Below are 24048 nucleotides of genomic sequence, written 5' to 3'. Positions count from 1 at the left end.
TTTAATCATAAAGAACAGTGTGGGGGAGGTTGTTGTGGAAATAACACATGCTTTATTTGTTGAGTTTGAACTGTTTTCACGAGATAAGGAAAGTGAAGTCGGTCAGTCGTGTCCGACTCTTTGTGACCCCATGGACTGTAGCCTACCAGGCTCCTCCATCCATGGGATTTTCCAGGCAAGAGTACTGGAGTGGGTTGCCATTTCCTTCTCCAGGGGATCTTCCCAACCCAGGGATCGAACCCAGGTCTCCCACATTGCAGGCAGATGCTTTAACCTCTGAACCACCAGGGGGTCAGATATAAATGTGAATCCATTAGTATGCTTGGTCTCTCAGTTAGTGAAACAGGCAAGGCAAACACATGGGTCATAGGTATTCACTTAAAATATTTGAACTCTTCTCCAGATTGTACTCACTGATGGAAATCCAAACTCTTCTGGAGTGATGGAATAAGAAAATAAAAAGTTTCCCAGGAAGCACACTGTGTTGCTTCCCTATGCTCAGAAACTAACCACAAACAGTCGATTAAAACCACACACGTTTATTATCTCAAAGTTTCTTTGGGTCAAGAATTCAGGCACAGCTTTACTGGGTCCTCAGCTCAGGGTCTTACAAGTCTGCAGTCAAGGTGTTAACCAGGCTGACTTCTCACCAGGAGGTTCAACTACCTCTGGAAGAATCTGCTTCCAAGTTAAGTCAGGTTGTTCGCAAAATTTATTTCCTTGTATGAGGGAAGGTCCTGGCTTTTTGTACCCATCAGCTGAAAACCATGTTTTGGAACCAATGTGGAACCACACCATCAACTCTGAAGTCTCCAGCTTGCTGACTGAAGATTTTGGGACTTCTTGGCTTCCATAATCATGTGAGCCCTACAGTAAACCTTCTTATAGACTAATCCAACACCTGACAAAATAATCTCTTGCCTGGGAATCTAGCCTAAGAGGATGTATAATTTGAACGATTTTTATGAAACAAGCCATTGCATAAAGTTTTGAACCAGTGTTATTTATAATAATGAAAACCTGGAAATACATGTTTAACAATTGGAGAATGGCTAAATAGATTAATTACATCTATGTGAAATTATGCAGCCATTAATAAATAATCATGAAGACTATGTAGCAACACAGATGTGAATTTATAAAACAAGCAGAACATTAAGTTACATAAACATTATAGTTATAACAAGAAAAAGTAAATAAGGAAGAGGATACATATGTTTTGGTCATGGATTATACAATTTCTTATACCTTTACCAATAAGACATTATAAAAACAATAAATAAAAGGTATACAATGAAAACAATGAAGGGGTTGAATTATAAGTAGTTCTTAACTAGGACAGACCTCAGAATTTCAGAATACTTAACACCTGGGTGCTACCTTATAAAAATTCTGAGATGGGGCTGGGGACCTATTAAAAATAATCTCATCCTCCATACCCAATACACAGGTGATACTTTTTTCAATTGAAGCAGAGTTGAGTTACAATGTTGTGTTCATTTCTGCTCGGTTGTATACATACATTCTTTTCACTATTCTTTTCCCTTATGGTTTATTACAGGATATTGAATATAATTCCCTGTGCTATACAGTAGGACCTTGTTGTGTATCCATTCTCTATGTCATAGTTTGCATCTACTAACTCCAAATTCCCAGTCCATCACTCCCCCGTCTACCCACCTTCACAACAAGTCTGTTCTCTATATCTGTGAGTCTACTTCGGTCTTTAGGTTCATTTAGATTCTACATATAAGTGATAGCACATGGTATTTGTCTTTCTCTTTCTGACTTATTTACTTAGTGTGATCATCTCTAGGTCCACCATGTTGCTGCAAATGGCATTCTTTTGTTCTTTTTTATGACTGTAGTATTCCACTGGGAGTGGACTTGATGGGTGTCGTATTCCACTGTGCATACACCCTGCATCTTCTCTCTCGATTCGTCTGTTGGTGGGCATTTACTTTGTTTCCATGTGTTGGCTATTGTAAATAGGGCTCCTGTGAACATAGGGGTGCATGTATCTTTCTGAATTATAGTTTTGTCTGGATATATGCCCAGGAGTAGGATTGCTGGATCATACAGTAATTCTATTTTTAGCTTACTGAGGAACTTCCATACTGTTTTCCATAGTGGCTGTACCAACTTACATTCCCACCAACAGTGGAGGAGGGTTCCTTTTCTCTACACACTCTCTAGCATTTATTTGTAGACTTTTTAATGATGGTCATTCTGATAGGTGTGAGGGGGTACCTTTTATAGTTTTGATTTGCATTTCTCCAACAGTTAGCCATGTTGAGCATTTTTTCATGTGCCTATTGGCCTTCTGTATGTCTTCGTTGGAAAAGTGTCTGTTTAGGTCTTCTGCCCATTTTTGATTGGGTTTGTTTTTTTGTTGTTGAGTTTTATGAGTTTGTATATTTTGGAAAGTAAACCTTTGTGGGTCATATCATTTGCAGATTTTCCTCCCATTTTATACGGTGTCTTTTCATTTTGTTTATGGTTTCCTTTGCTGTACAAAAGCTTGTAAGTTTGATTAGGTCCCATTTGTTTATTTTCATTTTTATTTCTGTTGCCTTGAGAGACTGATCTAAGAAAACACTGGTACAATTTATGCTGGAGAATGCCTATGATTGCTTCTAGGAGTTTTATGGTGTCATTTCTTAGGTTTAAGTCTTTAAGGTATTTTGAGTTTATTTTTGTGCATAGTGTGAGGGTGTGTTCAAACTTCATTGATTTACATGCAATTCTCCAACTTTCCCATCACCACTTATTGAAGAGATTGTCTTTTTCCCATTTTATATTCTTGCTCCTCTATTGATGGTGCGGGTTTGTTTCTGGTCTCTATTCTGTTCCATTGATCTGTGTGTCTGTTTTTGTGCCAACTCCACACTGTTTTGATTATGGTAGCTCTGTAGTATTGTCTGCAGTCTGGGAGAATTACATCTCTTGCTTTGTTCTTTTCCTTTAGGATTGCTTTAGCAATTCTGGGTCTTTTATGGTTACATATAAATTTTTAGGATTATTTGTTCTAGTCCTATGAAAAATGTCATGGGTAATTTGATAGGGATCACATTAAATCTGTAGATTGCTTTGGGCAGTATTGCCATTTTAACACTATTAATTCTTACAGTCCAAGAGCATGAGATATCTTTCCATTTCTTTGAATCAGCTTTAATTTTCTTTATTAATGTTTTATAGTTCTCAGCATATAAATCTTTCACTGCCTTGGTTAGGTTTATTCCTAAGAATTTTGGGGTTTTCTGGTACAAATTTTAAAGGTATTATTTTTTCTTACATTCCCTTTCTGATATTTCACTGTTAGTATAAAATGCAACTGATTTCTGTATGTTAATCTTGTATCCTGCTACCTCACCAGATTCATTTATCAGTTCTAGTATTTGTGTGGAATCTTTAGGGTTTTCTCTATATAGTATCATGTTGTCTGCATATAATGACAATTTTACCTCTCCCCTTCCAATAAATAAATAAATTTATAAATAAATAAATTTGAATACCATTTATTTCTTTTTATTGTCTGATTGCTGTTGCTCGGACTTCCAATATGATGTTCAATAGAAGTGGTGAGTGGGTACCCTTGTCTTATTCCAGGTTTTAGTGGGAAGGTGTTCAGCTTTTCATTGTTGAGTATTATATTGGCTGTGGGTTTGTCATAAATAGCTTTTATTATGTTGAAATATGTTCCCCAACCCAATTTTTATCATGAGTGGATACTGAATTGTGAAATGCTTTTCCTGCATCTTTTGAGATGATCATGTGGTTTTTGTCTTTTCTTTTGTTGATGTGGTGTTTCCCATTGATTTTGCTTATGTTGAACCATCCTTGTGAACTTGGGATGAATCCTACTTGGTGTATGACCATTTTTGTGTGTTGTTGCATTCAGTTTGATAATATTTTGCTGAAAATTTCTGCATTATAAATACAAATATCTATATTTATCAAAGATATTGGCCTGTAATTTTCTTTTTTGGTGATATCTGTCTGATTTTGGTATCAGGGTGATGGTGGTTTCATAGAATGATCTTTAGGAGGGTTCCCTCTTCAGTCTTTTGGAAAAGTTTGACAAAGATTGGTAAAAGTTCTTTGGTAGAATTCGCTTGAATACACAGGTGATTCTGTTGCATATTGGTAGGCAAATTCTCAGCATAAAGTTCCATGAATTTATGGAGAATAAGAAAGACATTCCAGCAACGAGCTCGGCATTGCTTCTGAGGCACCTTGGACGATGGGGACAAAGCTGGCCTTAGTGTGCACCTGGGCTGCTGCAGTCCCTGTTACTACTGTTTGTGACTTGTGGGCAATCTGAGACATCACCCCCTGAGCAGGATTGCTCCACAAGGCGGAAGGCCTCCAGGAATTCATTGATGTCAATGTGGCCATCCTTGTTGAAGTCAATGCTCCGGGCAAGGTCACAGATGCAGTCGTCTGTGATGTCAATGTTCATATGAGAGCTGAATAGCTTCCAAGTATGCCTGAACTCGTCCAGTGAGATGGACCCTTACCAGAGAGAGCAAGTCACTTTAGTGAGTCAGTCTGGTTTTCAGTGCTCATTTCCTCTGATATTCTTTCAAGGATGCCTATTCTCTACTATTACAACAAAGACATCCAAGGCCTGCCATCCACTTTAAACTCCCAAGAGGATCACACTAAATCACTTGATTAGTGGTTCTTAGCTGGAAGCAATTTTGCTGCTCTCCTTATAGGGACGATTGGAAATGTTTTGAGACACTTTTGATGGTCATGACTGGAGTGGGGGTAGGGTGTTACTGGTATCTAATAGGTAAAGGCCAGGGATGTTATTAAACATCCTAATATGTACAGGGTGGGCCCCAAAACAAAGGATTACTCAAGCCCAAATGTAAGTAGTGGCATGCTGAGAAACCCTGCATTAAATCGTCTCAAACATATGCTAATTTATTCTGCTTATAAAAAGCCTATGGATCTATACATCTATGGTCAGTTAATTTTTTATTAGAGTTTCAAGACCATTCAACAGGGGAAAAATAATTTTTTCAACAGATGGTAGAGGACAACTGGATATCCACATGCGAACAATGAAGTGAGACTCCACCTTGCACTACAAACAAAAACTAACTCAAGTAGATCAAAGACCCCACTGTAAAAGCTAAGACTGTAAGACTCTTGGAGGAATAGATACAAATCTTTGTGACCTTCAGTTACATAACATTTTCTTAGATACAATACCAAAAAAATACAAACAGCAAAAGAAAAAGGATAAATTGGACTTTTAAAAATTAAAATCTTTGTACACCAAAAGACACTACCAAAAAAGTGAAGAGATAACCCATAAAATCAGAGAACATATTTGCAAATCTTACATCTGATAATGGGCTAATATCCAGAATATATAAAGAACTCTTACAACTCAACAATAAAAAGATAACCCAATTAAAAAATGGGCAAAGGATTTGAATAGACATTTCTCCACAGAAGATATACAAATTTCCAATAAGCACATGAAAAAATGTTCAACATTGTTAGTTATGAAGGAAATGCAAATCAAAACCATAATGAGATATTTCACACCCAGTAGGATGGCTATGAAAAAAAATTTTTTAATGAAAAAAACAAGTGTTGGTGAGGATATAGAGAAATTAGAACCCTCATACATTGTCAGCAGGAATGTAAAATGGAATAGGCACTGTGGAAAAACAGTTTGGCAATTCCCCAAAAAGTTAAACACAGTTTTACCATATGGTCCAATAATTGCACTCCTGGGAATACATCCAAGAGAAATGGAAACGTATGTTCACACACAAAGTTGTATATGACTGTTCCTAACAACATTATTCATAACAGCCCCAAAGTGGAAACAATCCAAATGTCTATCAACAGATGAATGGATAAACAAAATGTGCTATGTTCATACAATGGAATATTATCCAGGTATAAAAAAAAAGAAACTGATACATGCTGCAACATGGGTGATCCTTGAAAACATGCTAAGTGAAAGAAGCTGGACACCAAAGGCCATGTGTCATGAGTCTATCTATATGGAATGTCCAGAATAGGCAAATGCATACAGAAAGAAAACTAATAATTGCCAGGGAGAAGGAACAGGGAATGGGGAGTGATAATGAGTATGGGTTTCTGTTAATGGGTATGGGTTTCTCTTTAGAATGGTGATAGTTACACAAGCTTGTGTATATACTAAAGAAGCACATTGTAAATGAGTAAATTATATGGTATGTGAATTATATCTCAAAAAATAATATTTGAAAAGGCCTTTGAAACAATGAGGAAATAGGGTGAGGGTATATAAGACTTCCTTGTACAGTTTTTTGTAAACTCCTTGTTAACCTGTAATTACTTAAAAATTTAAATGATACTTTAGGAGTGAGTGCCAAAGCTTTGCTGTTCTAGACATTCTTCATTCCTTTGTGGCAATCTCTGATAGACCTATAAAGGATATTACAACTAATATAATTCTTCCTGTAAGATGTTCTCATTCAGTTTGTCTTCATTCTCTTTTTGCCCAACCCTTCATCTATAGGGACAGCTGATGTGGGTCAAATACTATTCTAGTTTCTGTTTTTAGCACTGCCACTAATTTTACTCCAACAGATGCAAGGGTGGGGGTAAAATACTTGCCACGTGTCAGAAGTGACAGGACGGTGAGTGCCTTTACCTGAGTGATCACTGTCTATGATCCTAAAAATGGTCTCCAGGTTGGATCGGTTGCGATACAGTGTTTCCAGCAAACTTGACTGTATGTTCTGCAAGAAAAGAAATCTCAATGTCCTTCTGTCTCTTATGTTTACATTTTTCTTAATACATAGTTACCACACCATCAACCCTGACAACAAGACTCCTGAAAGTTTTATGATCCCTCCACTCTAACCCCCTCCAGCCTACTAAATAATCTGATGGTTTAAGAAGCACCTACCCATGAGAAAAAACATAAAATTCATCATGATGGTGATGTTTGCACATAGTGCAAATATACTAAAAACCACTGAACTCTACACTTTAAATGGATGAGCTGCATGATACATGAATTATATCGCAATAAAGCTTTTTTATTTTTTAAGTACATAGCCCAAGGCCTCACATACATTACATGTACGTATTTACTGAACAAATAACTTTTTAAATGGGGGATAGACCTGGGTTTAAGTTCCAGTTCTATAGCTTAGAAATTCTGTTCAAAGTTATCCTAGGCAGATTATCTAACCCCAGTGTTCTCTTGGGTATGTTGGTGCTGATTATATCTACCTCTTGGAGATGGTTTTGAGAATAAACTGTGAGGCAACATATATAGGTTGCTTAATACAAAGTCTGACACACAGGAACTCAACAGATAGTTGTTTCCATTCATCTTCCCTTTGGGCTTCTCAATATTTGGCTGTTACTGATTCAAAGTTCTCCACAAGGGGCTTCATGGTCCACGATATGCTTTCATCAACCATTTTTACACCCTTACCTGTTGGCTCAGTTTTTCTTTGGCCAAGTTCTCCAGCCAGGACTTGTACGCCAGCTTGTTATCCGTCAAGCTGCTCACCAGCTGTGGCCTCAGCATCCGCCAGGGCAGCCCCAGATGCAGCACAGACTCCACGGCTGCAGCCCAGTCGCTCAGGGCGATTAGACCTGTAGGAAAGAGCTGACTGGTTGACTCATCACCTATAAATCTTCTATCCCGACATTCTTCTTACTATCTGTAGGTAACAGCAATGGTGAGTACTGTCACTATTCTTGTTGGTTATGGAAGAGCTGGTTGGAAAGTAGGGTTGCCAGATAAAATACAGGGTGCCCAGTAGATCCGATTCTCAGACTACAGACTACAAGTATGTCCCATATATTGCATGGGATATACCTACATTTAAAAACTATTTGTTGTCTATAATTCAAATGTAATTAGGTATTTTGTTTTAATTTGCCAAATCTATTTGGCAATACTCCTGGAAGTCACACAAGACTCTTGTAAATAATATTATATATATACATAAATGTATATATATATATAATGTCATATATATGCATATACACTCACATACACACATACGTGTGTATACATAGCATTAGTTATTTCTGTGTATATGAAAAGATAGTGCTATGATTTTAGGACTGTTACTACTATTTTTTGAACTGGGCTACATGTAGTCAGAGTCCATGAGACATTCCACTGAGTTGAGAAAAGACAAAATTTCCAGCTTGGGTAATAGAACACAGAACAGGTGATCACACACTTACTGATGAGAAACCGAATTATTGGTCTTTTTGGTCTTGGATCCACTCTTGTAACCTGTCCCCTGTTGCTTTTTGCCTAGTTCTGGCTTTATCACCCTTCCCTTGACTCCATTTCTTTTCACCATCTTTGTTTATATTTAGCCAAGTTTACATTCTGTTAAAAGCTTAGAATCAAAAAATTTAGAAAAGATAGCTAGGACATCAAGTTGAATAAAATGCAGGAAGTAGTCAAAGAGGTCTTCTGGTCATTTAATCCTTAAGCCAAAATTTATTTGCTAATTACTGTGAGACAGGTTTTTTGACCAATTTTCTTCCTCTGAATATTTTACTTGATTAGTCTTACCAGTTTCATCTTTATCATGCTTCTTAAATTCAACAAGAATATCTGAGGAATGGGCAAATAACTTCTCCCGTAGGGCTCTCAGAGCTGACTCCTCCACTCTGCTAATCCTGGTACAGGAGATGACAGGGAACATTAAAAAAAAAAAAAAAAAAGAATCAGTATAGAAGAAATCAGTTCAGTCCCTCAGTCGTGTCTGATTCTTTGTGACCCCATGGACTGCAGCACGCCAGGCTTTCCTGTCCTTCACTATCTCCTGGAATTTGCTCAGACTCATGGCCATTGAGTCGGTGATGCCATCCAACCATCTCATCCTCTGTCATCCCTTTCTCCTCCAGCCCCCAATCTTTCCCAGCATCAGGGTATTTTCCAACGAGTTGGCTCTTCGCATCAGGTGGCCAAAGTATTGGAACTTAATTCAGCATCAGTCCTTTCAGTGAATATTCAGGGTTGATTTCCTTTAGGATTGTTAGTCATGGGTTTTTACTACACTGTCCTCTCTTTTTCTTAACATCTCAACCTCCCAAGAGCTCCATGTCTTACTTCTTTCCACTGCTCTCCTGCTTTTCCCTATTGTGCACAAACAGGACTGGTCTGGGGAATGCTGCCGTCCTTCCCAGTGTAGGACAGTGGTTAGGGCAGAAGTCCCATAATGTGTTATGGAAAAATCCAAACAAACTTTTGGGCCCACCCAATACACTGTACCTCATTTTCTCCATCTGCAAAATAGCGACAAAAATGGTACCTAACTCATACGATTATTGTGAAGATTAAATAAGTAAATTCATGTAAAGCACCTAGAAGAAAGCCTGGCATGTAGAAAGCACTCAGCAAATGGTATCTATTATCATAATCATGTATGTTTTCCTTATATTTATTATTTGTATTAAACATGGCAGGATTTATGACTAACAAAATATCAGTAATTTAGTTTTCTTATACTTATGGAGTCAACACAGTCCTGCTGGGCATGGCACTTGGCCTAAAATAAGTGTTCAAGAAATATCTGTAGTTGAATGAACAAGAATATTACGAGATAAAAGGTAAATATAAAGTCTGTCCTGTCTCATTGAAGAAGCAGCCATTCTATAAATGGTGACCAGATAATCTATCTTTAGAAGTGCTAAAAAAAAAACCCCAAAACATTTTAACTATCTTTGATGAAAGTCTTCCTTGAAGTTTAAGGTACTTCACATAATAATCTCCATAGATCCTCAGAAAAATGTGAGCTGCCTAAAAAATTCATCTCAAATTTCATGGGTATGTGATTGTATGTACTTTTTCTGGAGAACTTTTTATCAGAGGCTAAAAAAAGTATGAGAGCCCCTAAAAGTTTAAGACCATTTAAACTATTTTAAATGCAAAGCATTTAAACTATTTCTGGTAAATCATACTCATTGATGGTTATATTCAGGGATGGCGTATAGCAATGACCTTGAAGACTGTCTCGATGCACAAGGCTCTCTGTTCCCTACATCAAGTAGCATATATTGAGCTCTACATGGACCATCTGATTAATCCTCCAACACCCACTGAGGTAGGTACGACTCTTCTGCCCACTACAATTGAAAGTAACTAGCCCAAAGTCACATAGCTAACAAGGTGGGGGGTGGGCAGGAATTAGTCTTGATAGGTGGACTCCAGGCTGGCTAAGCTATGAGACATGGATTTAAACCAAAAGTAAATGGATGCTGGGGATTCTCTGGTAGTTCAGCAGCTAAGACTCTGAGCTTCCACTGCAGAGGGTGTGGTTTTGATTCCTGGTCCAGGAACTAAGATCCTGCATGCTGCACAGCACAGCCAAAAAGTTAAAAATTAAATAATAATAATAATAATAAAGGATTCTGAATGAGGGTTCCCCTAGGAAAAAAATGTTATCTTGAGTTGATGACCACAGAAACATATGGTTGGTCAAAGGCATTTCCTGCCTTACTTCTCAGTTCTCCATTTGTGGTCCAGAGTGTTGAAATTGTTAGGTGACTTCCGTGTAAATTAGGGGACGTTGTACTTGTTTTAATACAATCAATGAATATTTTAAAAAGCTGAGTGTTCTTTAGCTATGGTATTAAAACACACTATTTATAGGATTCCTCACAGTGACTCCTTTTGTAGTGGCAACATCTAAATCACTTGGAATTATGGTATTCCAGGTGCTGGGGTCACACCCCCTGGAGATTCTAATTATAAAAGGCTGGGATGAGGCTCCAATAACGACTTTTTAATAAAGCTCCAGAGACCATTCTGCTGCATAGTGGGTTTGACTATCATTTAGTGAGCTAAATTTTCACATCATACTTCTTTTTGAGTGATGCTGGCTCTGATTGTGTAAAACCTGAGTGTTTAATAACTCTTGAGTATTTAATAACTCAAGAGTGACTTAATGCCCTTTTATAGCACTCACACAAAGGGCAGATGCTAAATATTCTTGTGTTCTTTTCCCACTAGATTTATGCTGACTTTGATTTCTAACTTAGTTTGTCTGATAATTAAATAAGCTGGTTCAGCAGCATTACAACTGTATCTTTCAGCAGCTTATACACTCCAGGGCCAGCTTCTCAGTGAGCAGCAGCACTGTAGAGCTGTTATGTATGTGGGTTCTGAAATAAGTTTGTCTGGGTCAGGGCTTACTTTCATCACTTACTGGCTGTGTGACCCAAGACCACTGATTTAACCTCTGTTCCTTAATGATCTCATCTATAAAACTGAAATTAGTAACACTGTATTTTATAAGCTCACTGAGAAACAATATGTAAATTCTTTGTAATAACACTTAGTGTATATTCAATAGTAAGCTCTCAACTAATATTAGAACTCAGGATTATTGCAACAGAAGCCATTTAAATAATATTATATGCTCCCTTCCCAGGAAGAAAGAAGCATTGGTAACAAATGTGTGCAGATGAAAGTCCATCTGCCAAACCCCCAGACAGTGAAGGAAGGTTTGTCTGTGGTTGACTGGGTATTGCAAACACTTTAAGAATGAAGGAAAAAGGAAGAGTGATCTTGGAATGATTTAGTGGCCTGTCATATGGATTTCACCTAAGACATACCCACGGAGAATAATTTCTACAGGAAATAAACATGTCACTTCCATTAATGATGGGTAGGCAGAGTACACTGGAGGAAAAGAAGAGCCCCCATTTTAAAGTCTATTCTAGGTCCTAGTGCTGACATAGCTAAATTTTGACTTAGCATCTGGATAAATTTAACAACATTTGCACTTCACATTTTCCACAAACATTGTAATTCTCTTTATGAAAATCATTCATTGAAAAGTCTTGCCTTTGCCTCATGGTAAGCGTGTGGGTTGCCTTGTTAGCTTGAAACTGCATGATGTGTGGGGTCAGGTCTGGCCCCAGTTTGACATAGGCTCCTCTGTTGCTGCCAACTTCATAGTAGTTGGAGGCAGAAAAGATGGTTAACACCTAAATCAAAACAAGAGAGACGGGCATTCAGGTTCACTGAAGAACTGTTCACCCTCAATCCCATAGGGCCCAACCCAATTTTGGAGGTGGTTATTCCTTCTGTTCCTTCTTGATTTCATCTGTGTTGTTGTTGTTTGGAGAAGGTAATGGCACCCTACTCCGATACACTTGCCTGGAAAATCCCATGGACGGAGGAGCCTGGTAGGCTGCAGTCCATGGGGTCGCTAAGAATCAGACACGACTGAGCGACTTCACTTCCACTTTTCACTTTCCTGCATTGGAGAAGGAAATGGCAACCCACTCCAGTGTTCTCGCCTGGAGAATCCCAGAGACGGGGGAGCCTGGTGGGCTGCCATCTATGGGGTCGCACAGAGTCGGACACGACTGAAGCGACTTAGCAGCAGCAGTAGCAGTTGTTGTTGAGTTGCTAAGTCATGTCTGACTCTTTTGCAACCCCATGGACTGCAGCCCACCAGGCTCCTCCATCCATGGGATTTCCCAGGCAAGAATACTAGAGTGGGTTGCCGTTTCCTTCTCCAGGGGATCTTCAAAACCCAGGAATCAAACCCGGGCATCTTGTATTGGCAGGCAGATTCTTTACCACTGAGCCACCAGGGAAGCCCCATCTATATATATACATACATATATATTTTTAATCCTCCATTGCAGGCAAATTCTTTACTGTCTGAGCCACCAGGGAAGCCCAGTTTACTTATGTTAAATCACTAATGCTAGCAGGGCAGGAGTTGTGAGTCATAAACTTGAATTCTGACAGGACATCCACAACATGTTTTCTTCACATTTTTATCCAAATAAAAAACAGCAGTGGTCATAGATAACACTTTATTTGGTCCAACTCAGAGGCAAGCTAGGCCTGATAAACTGGGATGGCCATTACAGCTAGTAGGCACATTGGCTGTTAACACTGGCGTTAAGCCTCAGAGGAGAGTTTACTGCGGAGCGTTGAGCCTCCTGAGATGCCCCGTGAAAAAAAGTTTCTGTTGTTGATACATTGGGAAATGCTGGACCCTGGGGATTCACAGTGAATATAGGAAATTAAAGGCTCTGAGAAGTTCTACAATATATAAATGTATACAACTATTTAGTTTAGATCAGATAATGAATCCTCTTGGAAGAATTATACTTTGCGTACTCTCTTGCTTTATGTCTCACTTGTAATTGAACATTAAGGGAATGTAGTATTTTAATCATAGGTCTGCCAGTATGTTTATCTAGAGGCCTGTTGCCATTTTTGTCTTTGAAATTTTTTTCACCAAGAAAGGCAAGATGACATTTTTTTTCCTTCCAGATTGAGTTGGTGTAGTGTATTCTTGGTTATCAAAACACTCATAGCTTTGGGACTTTGAAATGGTAAATATTCATTATGTGTGAAACAGGATGATATATAACTGTATGATCTTAATTACGTTAAAATGGATGCCTAGTTGTGAAAATACACAAATGAGACCTAGAAGGACATGTCAAATGGTAAACTGCTTGTGATTATGAATGACTTTGTTTTTTGCTTCTTGTGTTTTCTGGTTTTCTATTATGCACATGTTAACTTTTAAGAAAAATATGTTATTTTAAAACCTTTAAAAAAAAAAGAAATGTATACAACTGTTTAACATTCCTGTTAAACACTGTTTACATTAGTTGACCTCAAGCTTTGTTTTCTGCATGGAAACATGTAATTCTCCTACAGGATTAGTATTCTCGGGGATAGTCTCATCCTAGTAGCATTAGACCAGCAAATATTGAAGGATTTGGAGATGCCCAGAGATTTAGACAGGATGTTAATTATGCTCCTAAGAAGACAAACAATCCTGAATTCCTGCCTGGGGTGCCGTGCAGAGATCCTGTGACCCTGTCGTGTAGTTGGAGACTTGTGACAGTGGGCAGTGTGACAAAGAATAGCAAGGTGGGTGGGAAAATACCCAGCCATATTTTCATCCATGAAATGGGGCTATATCTGCTCTTTACTTTCCTTTCAGGGTATGTGTTGGTCGGTGGTGGCCTCAATCAAACTTTGAGTTTTAAAGAGGCTAAAAATGCCAAGGATAAATGACAGTAAAGGGCCTTGTTGCTTTGATCAAGTGGGTAACAAATATCAGGCTCAGCTGTTTGTGAGGAGCCAGGGCCTTGGCCCATCCATGCCCTGGAGGGGCAACAGGACTACTCCTGTGCTGTAGGAAACACCCACCCACCTTGCGACTGTGGCAGAATTCATAGCCTTCCGGTTTGCACTCGTGTGAGCGGATCAGGAACTGCAGGTGGTACTTCTGTAGCAACCGCTCTGTCACATTAGGCCCAAAATAACAGCCGCCTCCTCGAACGGTGTTGGCCCTGCAGCCCTCCTGAGCCATGGGGTCACTCCACAGTATGTCCACCACCTGGAGAGAAAAAAAGGTATGTTTTGCGAAAGGAGAGACTTGTATTTTAAAGTTTCAATTCTAAGTGGATGTTGAGGTCCCAATCCATAACTCAGTGTAACCCAAACTGACCATCTTTCTTGGAGGTTTCTAGCCTCAGAATCACCTGCGATTCCTCCTCTTTCTCACCACCCTCCATCCAGTCAGCCAACAAGTTCTGCTAATTTTAACTCTTAAGTAATTCTGGATTCTCTCCTTTTCTTTTCTTTATTCAATGAACTATAAGAAGCTGCCATTTTTGTAGATCAAAAGTGGTTGAAAAAAAAGAGTTCAAGTAATCCTATTAACTACATGAGATCACCAGCAGCAGCATCTCCCACCTAGATTACAGTCTCCCTGCCACAGTCTTGCCCTGGTGAAATAGTCCATTTGACTGCCAAAGTCATCTGTTTTGGCAAGCACTGTGCGTTCCTCTTCCTTGCTAACAGAACTCTTAGACTGGGGTATTTGGCCTGGCACTGTGCTGGCTAAATACGAGCTTTTCCATTCCCCCTTGCAGCTTGGGGTGGCCATGGGATGCAGTTCTGAAGATTCCGGAACAGGTTTTAGTTGCCTGCAAACACGGAGGACGGAAGCTTCTGATATGATACTTTTGGCCTTGAGCTGCAACAGTCATCTGATACATACGTCAGCTATGCATAAAACAGCAGCTGATAAATTGTGGCTTACCTTCTCCCCACAGTGATGCTGAGTCACTAAACCAAGCTTACTCAGACAATACAGCCCACCTGGCACAAATTCCATCTTTATAAAACTCCAGACTATAGGCGTCACTAGGCAAATACTGGGCTTCCCAGGTGGCACCAGTGGTAAAGAAACCCACCTGCCAATACAGGAGACCCAAGAGATAAGGGTATGATCCCTGGGTTGGCAAGATCCCCTGGAGGATCCCTGGGTCGGGAAGATCCCCTGGAGGAGGGCATGGCATGGAGGGCCCCTCCAGTATTCTTGCCTGGAGAATCCCATAGACAGAGGAGCCTGGCGAACTTCATATAGTCCAGTCCGCAGGGTTGCAAAGAGTCAGACACGACTGAAGAGACTTAGCACACCAGCAAATACCAATTTGGGTGCTCTGACCTCAGGGAGAGAGAAATAAGGACGAAAAGAGCCAGGAGGAGATTGGTTGGGTTTTGTGAAATCCTGGCTTTTTTCAGAGAGCGGCGCCGGCCACACCCACCTGCCTCCACTCCTCCGGTGTGGGCTGCGGCTGCTCCTCGGCATCTGAGTCCACTTCTGACTCCGAGGACGAAGGCTCCTCCTTCTCCTTGATCGCCGGGAAGCCCGCTTGCTGCCGGCACTTCTCCAGCTCCAGGTCAACAGAGCGCCGCACCCGGCGGGAGAGCTCCTTGGGGTCCAGGGGGACGCCGCAGGGGACGCTGGAGGAGCGCCCGGCTCTGTGGGCCTTGTGGGTGCTGGGGTGGAGGGGCGAGGAGGGCAGAGAGCGGCTTTGGGGGAGAAACCACGGGGAGGGTCTCCCGGCAGAACCCGTCTGGTTGGCGTTTCCCTTCTCCTCCGCCTGTTTCTTATTCTCCTTTCTTGTTTTGTACCTCATGGTGGAAACAATCTAAAAGTAGTCAGAAAAGATACAGATGTTTCAATGCAACTTTCTCCCTTTGACAGCAGCACTTTGGCATCAAGTCAGCTGGGCCCCATGGATTGTCCCGATGGTGACAAGGTCAGCACAGAACTGAGACTAAGCCTTTCCAAGCTTTTATCGCAATTTGATATCACTGTCATTCAAACACATGATCAGTGGGCTTATACTTTTGGTTTGCATTTCATTTCTCTAGCAATTCACATTTATCATATTTTACAACAGTACTGGTCTGTGACAAATTAAAAATTTATGAAACCTGGTCCTCCACCACAAATAATTGGAGAAATGCTGACCTGTTTCTAGGAACCTAGCGATTTTTAGACAGAGCACCTCTCAGAAGGCGAGCCCTTATTGACTCTTGTGCCACAGGTGCAAACACAAAGGGAAGGAAATGCAGCCTTGACTGAGGATGGCTGGAATGGGAAAAACCTGACACCTGCTATGACTGGCCATTCACAGGAAGTGCCTGCTGAGGAAGGGCCCGGGAGGGCGCAGGAGCGCCTCATTTCAACCTGGACCTAATCGGGAAGATGCCCTTCTTGCCAAAGGGACCAGGTGTGGTTCCTCTCCCTGCCTCAGAGTCATCATGGTCCTGGGACCAAGCTGACAATGTAGAGAACACACGCAGGAGGAATTCTGATCCTGAGAAAGAGTTGGTTCAGGCCACAGCGCAGACCTGGGGCATCCAGCCAAAGGCAAGAGCAGCCATTCCCAGCATGCCCGAGTGCCACAGCATCCACAGGGATATCAAGAGAAACGTCTGGTTCACAAAGAAAACGCTTCAGGTGTGTGTGTAATCAAGGAGCGAGAACTTTCTGCAAATAGATCTAAGGACTGCAGTACAAGAAAGCCACGTCCCGGTGTGGACTGACTGCGGGCGGGAACAAAGACCGGCACGTGACGTGGCTCGGCAGTACCTGACTGACATTTGAAGAGGGATCCTGATGGAAGAGAAGAGAACAGAGGTTATTCTGTAACACTAGACAAGTGCTAATTATTTCCTAGGCAGTTCTGGCCCTGGGCGAAGACAGTGTGAGTCCACAGAATGTGACCGGACTCCTAACCACCTCCTCCCCTCCCTGTTGCCACCTCACAGTCAGGGCCTGTCCACCAGTCCCGCCCCTTCCGGTCCTCAGGTAACTTTATAAGGATATGTTATCTGCTTCAAGAGGTGTCCCTGACTTTTATTCTTAAGGATAATAGTGTTAATATGTATCAAGCCTCTTCCAAATAGGTGCTATCCAGGGCCCTTTTATGAATACATTGATAAGCCTGAACACCCCTATGCAATAGCATTCTCACTTAATAGTATGTGGGCTCACTCAGTCATGTCCGACTCTGTGATCCCACAGAGTCTGCAGCCCACCAGGCTCTTTTGTGGGATTCTCCAGGCAAGAATACTCTAGGGGGTTGCCATTTCTTTCTCTAGGGAATCTTCCTGACCCAGGGATCCCACCTGAGCCTCACGTGTCCTGCATTGGCAGGCGGGTTCTTTACCACTGTGCCACCTGGGAAGCCCACTTACAGTACAAGTAAGAACCCCAAGGCACAGAGATACTAAGACTGCACTGGGATGGAATCTAGACAGCTGACTCTGCTGCTGCTACTGCTGCTAAGTCGCTTCAGTTGCGTCTGACTCTGTGTGACCCCATAGACGGCAGCCCACCAGGCTCCCCCGTCCCTGGGATCCTCCAGGCAAGAACAATGGAGTGGGTTGCCATTTCCTTCTCCAATGCATGAAAGTGAAAAGTGAAAGTGAAGTGGCTCAGTCATGTCCGACCCTCAGTGACCCCATGGACTGCAGCCTATCAGGCTCCTCCGTCCATGGGATTTTCCAGGCAAGAGTATCGGAGTGGGGTGCCATTGCCTTCTCCGAGCTGACTCTAGACCCCCTGCTTCTCTAAGTTTCTGAAACAGTGGGTAAGCGTTAGTGAAATCCATTTCACCTGTAACCTACCTTCACTAATCAAGGCTGTTTTAATTGTCAGTACGGAAGACATGCATGTCCTCCAAGCAGCATGTGGCCTAAATAAGATACGTGCCCAAGTTGTTTTCTGGGAACTTGGAATCAGCTGTGTCTAGTTCCAGCTGAGCTGACTAAGACTGGATGGGACCACTGACCCTTCAACCAGGCATGCTCAAGAGTTCCATTAGTGCCCTTTTGAAGGTGCAGAGCCTGCAGCCTAGTTACGCCTGCTCAGAACCACAATTACTGCAGCTTTTCCTTATCCTTTCCCCACCACTCCACTCACAGCTCAGATGCCCTGCTTCTTTCTCCCATAAATACCCCAAACCCCCTGCCTTCAGGGAAGAGGATTCGAGATTTGTTCTTCAGCCTCTTCACTTGGCTGCCTTGTGAATAAACCCTCTCTTTGCTGTAAACTTTGGCATCTCAGCATTTTGGCTGCAAAGCTAGGGCAGAGGGAACCTGGTTCGGTAACAAATACGGCACACCAGCCAGGAGATAAATCCAGATGGACCTGCTGCCCATGGTTGGTCAGCCTGTTGCTGGTATTAAAAGCCTGTGGGTGAGTCCAAACAGTCCCCTTGTCCGTCTGTTCCAGGGAGGATCCCCTGGGTTTCCTGGCGAGGTGCAGCCAACATTCAGTGCTTAGTTTTGTAGCTAGGAGGTGATTTGGAGGATTTGGGGTTGGAAGACATCTTGGGGTGAGAAGATGTCTTTTGGATGAGTAACCCTGTTTAAGATATTCACCTGTACCTAGACTGATGGGCAGCTCTGACCTCCATACCCGAGTGAAAAGCCCGGGGCCCATCTGGGTTTGGTTTCATTTTTGTCTTGTCCTTGTCCATCTGTATCTGATTAAGTTGTTAATGACTGGCAATTGGGGATTCAACTTTTTGGTGACTGTAACAGGGACCCTTAGAAAAATTTCTTTGCTGCAACCACCTGGAAGTTGAGTCCATTCAAAAGGGGGAAAAATGGATTCAATTCCCCCTGGAAACTCTGGAACATGATTTAATACATCCCTGCTGTCACCTTATAATACTTCAGTTTTACTGTCTGGACACTAGGCCCAGATGAATATAGGTTTGTGCACAACTTAAGGGATATTAATCAAACTGTAGAAGATATTCATCCAGGAGTCCCTAACTCATACACTCTGCTCAGAACTTTTTCTGGAGATTTGTGTTGGCTTACTGCATTAGACTTGGATTCCCTTTTTTTGAATACCCATGAGTTTTGAATTCTAAGAATCTTTAGATTTGAATAGCAAGATCTAGATACAGAAGTTCGGCAAGAATACCGCTGGACAGTAGTCCCACAGGGATTTTAAAATACTCCCACGATATTTGGAGAAATCCTGGCAAAAGATTTGAGGGACCCTCAGCTAAGCGAGGAGAAGGCAATGGCACCCCACTCCAGTACTCTTGCCTAGAAAATCCCATGGACTGAGGGGCCTGGCAGGCTGCGGTCCGTGGGGTCGCTAAGAGTCGGACACGACTGAGCGACTTCACTTTCACTTTTCACTTTCATGCGTTAGAGAAGGAAATGGCAACCCACTCCAGTGTTCTTGCCTGGAGAATCCCAGGGACGGGGGAGCCTGGTGGGCTGCCGTCTATGGGGTCACACAGAGTCGGACGCAACTGAAACGACTTAGCAGCAGCAGCAGCAGCTAAGCGAGGCAGCCTTGATCCAGCTTGTGGATGATATTCTGATTGCTAGTAAGACAAAGGGCACCTCAGACCAGAACACAGTTTTGACTCTGAACTTTCTGGTTGAACAAGGCTATAAGGTGTTCAAGAAACAGTCACACTTTTCTGCCCTCTGCTAAATATTTGGGTTTTGAACTCACAAGAACAGACTTGCACCCTGACAGGAAGCTCTAGCCAGGATTCCCACCCCTACTACCAAAAGACAAATGCAGGGGGACTTTCCTGGCTGTCCAGTGGTTGAAACTCCACACTTCCACTATAGGGGGCACGAGTTCGATTCCTGGTCAGGGAATTAAGATCCCACATTCAGCATAGTCAATACATAAATAATAAACTGCAGGGATTCCTAGGAATGGCCAGGTTCTGCCTCATCTGGATCCCCAATTTTGCACTCACTGCAAAACCCTTTTAGGAAGCTCTTTTAAAGGAGGCTTCCCTGCTGGCTCAGATGGTAAAGAATCTGCCTACAATGCAGGAGACCCAGGTTCAACCCCTTGGTTGGGAAGATCCCCTGGAGAAGGGAATGGCAACCCACTCCAGTATTCTTGCCTGGAGAATCCCATGGACAGAGGAGCTTGGTGGGCTACAGTCCATGGGGTCACAAAGAGTTGGACACGACTGAGTGACTAACACTTTCACTTTAAAGGAGGAGACATGAATCTCTAGACTCAACTAGGGAAATGCCGTAGGGCATTCCAGGTTATCAAAGGAAAAAAACTAACTGCCCTGGCTTTAGGTTGTCCAGATATCAGAAAGCCTGTTGACTTATTTGTTCATGAGAGACAAGGAATCAGCCTTGGAGTCCTGACGTGGAACCTGGGCAGCATAAGGAGCCTGCTGAGTATTTCTTAAAGCAATTAGATACAGTTACTAAGGGATGGCCAGTTTGTCTTTGGGCTGTAGCAGTGACCTGTGATCTTTTACCAGAAGTGGAGAAATTTATATTAGGACAACCTGCCACAGTACATACCCCTCACTGTTTATTTTTCCTCCTAGAACAGAGGGGGAGGATATTGGTTAACTTCAGGAAGATGTGGAGAGTATCAGGCTATATTATTGGATAATCCTAATGTCACTCTGAAAACAGCCTCCACCTTGCATCCTGCCAGTGTGCTCCCAAATAGTACTGAAGAGCTTATGCATGATTGTATTCCGATAATTGAACCAGTCTATTCCAGCCATCCCAACCTGATGGACCAGCCACTGGAGAACCCAGACCTTGAGATGTTCACAGATGGAGGCAGCTTTATGGACTAGGAAGAATGCAAAGCTGGGTATGTGGTAGTAACTCACCAAAATACCCTGGAAGCAGAAGCTTTTCCCCCAGGAATCTCTGCACAAAAGGGAGAACTAAGATGAGAGCCCTCCATCTATGTAAGGATAGGAGAGTAACTGTTTTCACTGATTCTAAAGTATGCTTTCTTGGTGGTTCATGTTCATAGGGCCATTTGGAGAGAGGACTGTTAACTGCAGGGAATAAGGAACTTAATCCTGCTGAAGAAATTTTAACCTTATTAGAAACTGTCATGGAGCCAAAAGAATGAATGTCCACTGTTCAGGACATCAGAAAGCAGATTGTGTGACTGCTGGAAGGAATAATCTAGCAGATCAAGCAGCAAAGCCAGCAGCCAGGAGCACCTAGGTCCCAGAGTTGGCTCTGGTCGCCAATGTAGATCTGGTAAGATACTATCTATTTTCTTGAAGATTTAAGCCCAATGAATGGGATCTGATTGGATGGGATCTCCTGGTCATTCTCAGGATGCTGACTCTGGGAAGGCTGGGATTATAATGCATATAGTAAGGTCCTTGTACCTGAACACTTACAGAAGGTGTAATATTATGTACACCCGAGTACCCACTGTGGGAGAGATGGCACCCTCTAGTGGATTTGCAAGCTTATTACAGGACCAAACATGCAAAGGACAATTCAAAAGCTGATACAGAAATGCATGTGTGTGCTAAAAATAATCCTAAGACTGGGACACTGCCTTTAATCAAAGGAGTTCAGACTCCAGGTGCTGGACTGGGAGAAGATCAGTGACTTCACTGTGATGCCAGTAGTCACTGGAAACCTTATGCCCTTATTAGTTATTAGTGAACACTTGTACTGGTTGGATAGAAGCATTTCCTTGCTGGCCTGAAAATGCATGAGGTTGTTAAAGCTCTCCTAAAAAAAAAATAATTCCTAGGTTTGGGTTGCTTATGTCCATTTTGAGTGACAATAAAGGGGCCTTTATAGCAAGACTATGTCAAGAAGTATCTGGAGCTTTAAGCCTTCTTTGGAAATTACATGCTTCTTGACGACCCCAATCTACTGGCAAAACGGAAGAGGAATCACACTCTTAAAAAGACTATAGCTAAAAGTTGTCAGGAGATTACTTTAACCTGTGATAAACCCTCACTGGTTGCCCTACTTCCAGTTGAAGGTAGCCCTTAGAAGTGAAAGTTGCTCAATCATGTCTGACTCTTTGTGACCCCCATAGGCTATACAGTCCATGGAATTCTCCAGGCCAGAATACTAGAGTGGGTAGCCTGTTCCCTTCTCCCGGGGATCTTCCCAACCTAGGGATTGAACCCAGGTTTCCCACGTTGCGGGCGGATTCTTTACCAGCTGAACCACGAGGGAAGCCCAGGCCTTAGAAGCAGATGCCAGTTGAACAACTATGAAATGTTGTTCTAGAGACCCTGCCATTGTTTCAGAACTAGTTTGAGATCCAGAAGGAATTCAGTTAAGGAACATAGACACTGTCGGGTATGTAGAATCATCGGAAGCTACTTTCACAGCTCTGTGTAAGTTTACTTCTAGTGGTTAATGTTTCCCACAGATGTTTGCTCGTGCCACTGCTGTCCTGGAGGCTGGATCCTGTAGAAATCTTGGGAGAATAAACATCCAGAAAACCAGCCCAAGTGTTGGCCCTGATCACTGATGTGGATCTCATAAGATGCTATCCAAAGTATTTTCCTGAAGACTTAAGGCCAGTGAATGGGGATCAGATTGGAGTCCTAACCATTCTCAGAATGCCGACCCTAGGAAGTGTGAGTCTGTAATGGACATAGCAAGGTCCTTGTATCTGAACAACTTATGGAAGGTGTTATTTTTCTTTTTTTAGAATTTTATTTTTAATTAAAGAGTAATTAGTGGAAGGTGTTATTATTTTTAGCACATACCATGCATTTCTGTATCATCTTGCTGGACTGGATCTTGTGATACTCATGACCCATTTCCCTGGTGAAATTGAAGGGAATTAAGCCATGGATCCATCACACTGGAGTTAAGATGGTCCCACAGAGATCAAAGGAGCCACCACATCCTGCCTACAGGAATGCACTAAGTTCTGACCAATGGGATGAGAGCAGAAGAGATGTTTGCAACTTCTTCACTATGTCTTTAAAGGGTAGGATATTCTTCTTCCTTTCATTCCTCTACTGTATTGCTTGGAACACAGGTGTGGTGGCAAGCTATCTTGAGCTATGCACATGAGGGCATGGGGATGTCACTCTCAGGGTGGCAGAGTAACAAGACATAAGAAGCCCTGGCGCCTGGACAACCGAGTACACAAAGCTGCCACACCAGCCAAGAAGTGCCTGTTTCCAGATTCTGACTCAGGTCTGTCTGATTTTAAGGCCACACTCTTTCATTTATGTCTCATAGGGGTCGCAAAGAGTCGGACACGACTGATCGACTGAACTGAGCAGAAGGAGAAGAGGGTGACAGAGGATGAGATGGTTGGATGGCATCACAGATTCAATGGATGTGAATTTGGGCAAACTCTGGGAGATGGGGAGGGACAGAGAGGCCTGGTGTGGTGCAGTTCATGGGGTTGCAAAGAGTCGGACACCACTTGGCAACTGAACGACAACAGCATAGACTTTTACAGTAAGTCTTTGTATATATGAACCTACAGGTTGCAAACTTTCAAAGACATGCCTGCCAGCCCCTGTGTGCCAGCTGTTAAACTGTACTACTGTACTTTTCAAGGTACTGTCCTGTAAGATTTAAAGTGTTTTTTGCATCTGTTTTTTAATGTATGTATTATTTGTGTGAAAAGTGCTATAAACCTATTACAGTACAGTACTGTATAGCTGATTATGTTGGGAACCTAGGGTAATTTGGGACAAACTGGACTTACGAATGTGTTCTTAGAACCAAATTCGTTCATATATATAGAACTTACTCTACATCAATTAGAGTTGCCCAGAGTAGACTGGCTTATGTAAATGAGTTCTCTGTTTTTGGAACTGCTCAAGGATGTCATAGCAGGGATTCATTCCTGTGTGGATGGGCAGTTGGAGGAGAGAGGCTATAATATACGATTCAAGGGTAAGAGTCTATGATTAAAAGAAAACAGAATC

At 42.0% G+C, this 24048-nt stretch overlaps 1 protein-coding gene across 1 annotated transcript in view; it reads right to left on the bottom strand.

Annotated features, from left to right (window-relative positions):
* Positions 1 to 3893: 3893 nt before the first annotated feature.
* Positions 3894 to 24048, bottom strand: part of PPEF2 (protein phosphatase, EF-hand calcium binding domain 2) — a 42771-nt gene continuing 22616 nt past the window's right edge. Inside the window, exons 12-18 of the mRNA XM_010838151.1 lie at positions 15601 to 15987; positions 14199 to 14384; positions 11849 to 11991; positions 8570 to 8676; positions 7463 to 7626; positions 6668 to 6755; positions 3894 to 4515 (exon numbers count right to left, since the gene is read on the bottom strand). Coding sequence (XP_010836453.1) covers positions 4262 to 4515; positions 6668 to 6755; positions 7463 to 7626; positions 8570 to 8676; positions 11849 to 11991; positions 14199 to 14384; positions 15601 to 15987 — 1329 coding nt within the window. The 3' untranslated portion in view covers positions 3894 to 4261. The remainder of the gene's footprint in view (positions 4516 to 6667; positions 6756 to 7462; positions 7627 to 8569; positions 8677 to 11848; positions 11992 to 14198; positions 14385 to 15600; positions 15988 to 24048) is intronic.

The sequence above is a fragment of the Bison bison genome, unplaced genomic scaffold (assembly GCF_000754665.1).
Source record: "Bison bison bison isolate TAMUID 2011002044 unplaced genomic scaffold, Bison_UMD1.0 scf7180017864092, whole genome shotgun sequence".
NCBI classification, from domain to species: Eukaryota; Metazoa; Chordata; class Mammalia; order Artiodactyla; family Bovidae; genus Bison; species Bison bison.
The sequence above is the reverse complement of the archived record's forward strand: the minus strand, read 5'-3'. Positions and strand labels throughout refer to the sequence as shown.